This window comes from Nematolebias whitei, chromosome 6, assembly GCF_014905685.2.
Source record: "Nematolebias whitei isolate Nwh7 chromosome 6, NemWhi1, whole genome shotgun sequence".
NCBI classification, from domain to species: domain Eukaryota; kingdom Metazoa; phylum Chordata; class Actinopteri; order Cyprinodontiformes; family Rivulidae; genus Nematolebias; species Nematolebias whitei.
In genome coordinates, this window is record NC_056503.1 from 44,697,793 (window position 1) to 44,703,216 (window position 5,424).

At 38.6% G+C, this 5,424-nt stretch overlaps 1 protein-coding gene across 1 annotated transcript in view; it reads right to left on the reverse strand.

The window, feature by feature from the left end:
* The window catches only part of aqp11 (aquaporin 11), a 7,543-nt gene extending 6,819 nt beyond the window's left edge, over positions 1-724 (reverse strand). The window contains exon 1 of the mRNA XM_037677895.1: positions 89-724. Coding sequence (XP_037533823.1) covers positions 89-686 — 598 coding nt within the window. The 5' untranslated portion in view covers positions 687-724. The remainder of the gene's footprint in view (positions 1-88) is intronic.
* Positions 725-5,424: the final 4,700 nt, after the last annotated feature.

A 5,424-nucleotide genomic window follows, 5' to 3' on the forward strand; every position in this document is an offset into this window, starting at 1 on the left:
ATATAGAGAGAGAGAGAGAGAGAGAGATATTATATACAGTATGACTGATTGGCCTTGGTCACGTTATGTTTGGAGCGTGACGTCATACCTGCATAAGTCACTGCTGTATTGACAGCAGCCACCGCGTGCACCCGGTATTTCTCCTCCACAGATTGCGTGTGCGCGATCACCGTCTGAACCGCGAAGGCGCACGCGAGCTCCACGGCAGCAGCCTCGCACAGAGAGCCGCGAACAGGGCTGACGCACCGGAAACCCTGCCGCTTGTGCCTCGCGTGCAGCTCCGACAGTCCGATCCCCCACACCTGCGTTGCTGCGGCGCGTGCAGCGGTGGCTGCCGCAAACTGGCACACGATCCGCCGCAGCGCGCGGCCGCCGGGCAGCGTGGCGTGGTACGCTCGCTGCAGCGCGCCGCAGGGGTTCCCGATGGCCCCCCTGAAGGTGAGCCCGTGGACCACCGACGCCAGGTAGGTGAAGGTGAGCGCGAGGTGAGGGTGGACCCCGCCCACCTCGGACAGCAGCTTCAGCTCGTGCGTGCAGCAGCACAGCTGGAAGGTGGACACGAGCTCTGCCGCGTCCTTGTAGAGCTCAGAGCCCGCCAGGACCCGGACCAGGACTCTGCGGGTCACCTCGCTCAGCACCACGAGCCCCGCGAGCACCGACAGAGACACCGCCACGTCCGTGTCCATGGTGGCGGGGCTTCGGCTCGGTTCGGCCGGATGTCACTGGTCCCGGAGGTTCGGTCCGCGAGGATGCTGGATCCATCCGATGGGTGGGGGCTCCCATGATGCGGAAGTGGACTTTCTCTTCCTCTGAGCAACTGAGAACTCCCCACAACATGAGCTCAGATTCTTTTATAAAATATTAAATATAATATTTATCAAATACTTCTGACCTGCTGTCATTAAACTGCTGACGTCTTGAAAACTCACGAAATGTTGGGATGGTTTGCAGGGGCGCCATCAAGGAGGGGCCAGGGGGGCCTATTACCATCATTATAAATTTGACCAACAGGCTCCTGAGCTTTAAAGTGTTAGTAAAACTTAACTAATGTACAAATGTTATTTTTGAACCGTTTAATTTAAGATATTTTCTATCAGGTTCATCCATAAATTAAGAAGCTACAGTCGGCTCATGTCTGAGGAGAACAACAACTAAATAAATATCCTGAAGTTCTGGTTCTGGTGGCCCATCACAGTCTTTTGTCTGACCAAGAATTATTATTAGAAAAATAAATAAATAAATAATTTAATGAACTCAACCCGTTATGTTCTCGACACAATTCACTGAGAGTTAAATAAAAATGAATTTATTTTGAGACATCATGAAGTTAAACATCAGTTGAAGTTGATTTATGTTTTTCTGCATTAGGACAAAGAAAAGACCAGACTTTTGATAAACCTGAACTATTTGTTAAGTAAATAAACCTACATAGTTACTGTTAATATGGATAAAAAAAACACAAGATAATATTATAAAAAAATACATAAATAGGGGCAGCGGTGCAACTCGTAGAGCTGCTGCCCCTCAGCGAGCAGGTCCCCGGCTCAAACCAGTGGTGGGATGTAACCAAGTACTTCGTTACAGTACTTAAGTACACTTTTCATGTATCTGTACTTTACTTAATGAGTACTTTTTACTTTTACTCCACTACATTTTACATTAAGTATCTGTACTTTCTACTACACTACATTTCTATAATGCGTTGTGTTACAAGTTACATTCGCATTGCAACATTTTATTTGTTCGTTAATTTGAAAGTAACCAACGGTGAGAGGGGAGTTGGTCCATTGAATCACTGCAAAGTGGGCAGGTAACGTTAGAGCCACCTTCAAGAAGAGCTGTATTCTAGTATATATATGTCACTGAGCTAGCACCGCTAACACGCACAGAATGGATTCCACCGACGAAAGTCAGCCAGAAGATACAGTACGTGCAATGTTGAAGGTAAAACTTTAAAGCAAAGCTAAAGATAAAATATATATATGTGAACAAGAAACAAAACCACATTTCTAAATTGAACAATAAAAGTCGACACAATGAGTGCAAATACATCAAATGATCAAGAAAACGTGTACAATTTTAAATATAGATGTTTTTGTAGAATCTGGTTCATCAGAGATTTAATGGTGAACTAAAGTTCATTAGCAGGATTTATATATATATATATATATATATATATATATATATATATATATGTGTGTATATATATATGTATATATATGTGTATATATACATATATATGTCCAATTTTACTTTGAAAAACTGTGATAGAGTGAACCCGCGATAAACGAACTGCGAAGTAGCGAGGGACTGGGCACCGGCGACCCCCATGACCCAAAATGGAAGAAGCAGATAAAGATAATGGATGGATGGATAAATAAATATGTTGTTGGTAGCTTATTCATAATTTATTGACTGAATAAGGCAAATCTCTTTATTAAGCTTCTAATAAGAGTTTTTATTTCTAATTTATTTTGTTTTCTGAGTGATTTGCCTTTATTTTTGTAAGACGATTCATGTTATGAACTCATATATATATATATATATATATTTTTTTTTTTTTAAAGTTGCTTATTCTGTCAGATTTCAGAGAAACTGTTTGTCTGGATGTTGGGTCAGTGACGTCATAATTAATGTCTTACATAAAGTGAAACGTTTCGATAAATCTACTAAATTTAGTGCTTTTGATTGTTCAATAAATTTAATAACAGTTCCATGTATGTTTTAATCAAAGCAAAAGGGGCCGCTGCCGAGGGACCAGAGAGCCACATGTGGCCGGAGAGCCGCGGGTTGAAGACCCCTGAACTCGACAGCGAGTTAGTGGTTTGCAACTTGTGGCTCTGGGACCACATGCGGCTCTTTGGTCCCTCTGGCTCCTTCTTTGACCAAAACACAAACTGTTATGATTTATTTTCTTGGTGGGTCGGACACAGAGAGTCCACAGGTTTGGAGCATTTTTAAATTAGATCTGGATTTTCAGCATCCAGAAACTGGTTGGTTCTGGAGAACATTCAAACTTGAAGAGAAGCCAAGAATGAGGATGTGTTTGAGTTTATTTTGTAGTTTTATTTATGACTATTTAAATTCAGTAAAAAATTTAATGAGCAATCTCAGAAAATGTCTCTCAAACGACGCGCTTATCAGATTTGACTAAAGTGATTTTACTTCAGGAGTTTATTTAACCTAGATAGCCTGTCTCTTTATTTTCACAAAGAAGATGTTCATTTATTTATTGGCCATCACTGAAGCAATGTGTTCAACATAATGGTACTTCCTCCAGTTATTTAACAGTCAGCAATGGTGTACCACAAGGCTCAGTCTTAGGACCCACTCTCTTTACAATCTACATACATAATGTAGGTAAAAACATCACTAACGCATCCATACATTTCTATGCTGATGACACAGTTGTTTATTGTCGAGCTAAAACTGTTGCTTAGGCTTTCCAGCTTTTGAAGTCTGCATTCAACATCATCCAGACAGATTTGTTCCACCTCAAACTTGTCCTAAATGCCGACAAAACCAAAGGGATGCTTGTTTCAAATAGGAAGTTGGTCCCAGCAGTTCTTCCTCCGATTTTATCCTCAAATGGTGTCCCCATTGAGTTTGTTGATTCCTATAAATATTTGGGTATCTTGGTCAACTCACATCTCTCTTTTAAGCTCCATGTGGAAAACTTGGTAAAGAAACTGAAAGTTAAACTGGGTTTCTTTTTCAGAAGCAGATCCTGTCTAACCCTGAATGCTAGAAAACGCCTTGTATCTGTGACTTTCCTTCCCTCCATTGATTATTTATTTATTTATTTATTTATTCATTCATTCATTTCATTTCAGTTAAAACAAGACTTATTCCATACAAATAAAATAAGATACATATAAAATGAAAGGCAGCAGAAGAAGAACGAATTCTTATCATTTCTGCCCCTTCTAAACAATATCAATTCAAAACAATCTATTCAAACAATACATAATACAACCAACCATAAAACTTATCACAATTCATTATAATTCCATACCATCATCCAACTTAAATATATTTCATCATCAATACATTCTTAATCTTTTTTTTAAATGCAACTAATGAATTCTCCTTTTTGATATCATTATCCAAACCATTCCATAAAGTAATTCCCTTGATCGAAGTAGACCTACCCTTAAAACTTGTTCTATATTTCATCTTTACAAAAATATCTGTTCCCTTTAAATTATAACAACTATTCCTTTTAATGAAATACACTTGTATGTTTGATGGTAAATTTTGGTTCTGAGCCTTGTACGTAAATAATAGAATATTGTAATCCACCAAATCATAAAACTTAAGAAATTTCAGTTGATAAAACAAAATACTTGAAGGATGGCGATAATGCTTTTTTTGTGATAACTCTTATAACTCTTTTTTGTAAAATAAAAATACGATTAATAGATTATCGTGATATTATTTACATGAACGCTCCTACAAGAACCCTGCAGATGTTGGATGCTGTCTATCATGGTGCACTAAGATTCATAACTGGCTGTGATTATCGTACCCACCACTGCACCCAGTATTCACTGGGTAACTGGACATCATTAACTTCACGCAGACTCTCTCACTGGTACATTTTCATCTTTAAATCACTTCTTGGTCTGCTGCCTTCATACATCTCCTCCTACATGTCTCTGCGTGAGTGCAGCTACAGCGTGCGCTCTCAGGACATCATTACCTGCAGTGTTCCCTCAGTGAGGACTGAACTCGGCAAAAGGTTCTTCTCCTACTCCGCTCCTGTTTCCTGGAATATCTTACAAAAATATCTGAAGCTCTCGACCTTGACCTCTCTAAGTGTCTTTAAGAATCTGTTGGACTCCTGGCAGGCATGCAGACATGTTCCTGTTTTTAGTTTTCTACATTCGCCTTAGAATCTAGCTGTTTTTTTTTGTTACCTTTTTCTTTTAGCCATCCTATTTGTTATAAAAAAAATATATATAAAAAAACTGTAGTATGACTTTTTGTAACTGTTTATTGTTGTCTATTGTTGTCCATTGTTGTCATCATTCTTTGTTGAAATCAGGTCTCTCTTGTAAATGAGTCCTCGAGGCTCAATGGGATTTACCTGTAGAAATAAAGGTTGAATGAATGAAAAATAATCAACTTTAAATTAAAGTTCCTCACTTTGACCGCTAGATGTCACCACCTCCAAACTCTTCAAATTATTTCTACTCAATAAAATATCAATTCAATTAATAACTTAAAACAACAGTCAATGGCTTGAAAATGTTTTTTTAATTTAATGTAAATTACAAAATGTATTTAAGAAACATTTTGAACTTGTGTTTGATTTAACATTTTTGTTAAGTTATCTCTATCTATCTATCTATCTATCTATCTATCTATCTATCTATCTATCTATCTATCTATCTATCTATCTATCTATCTATCTATCTATCT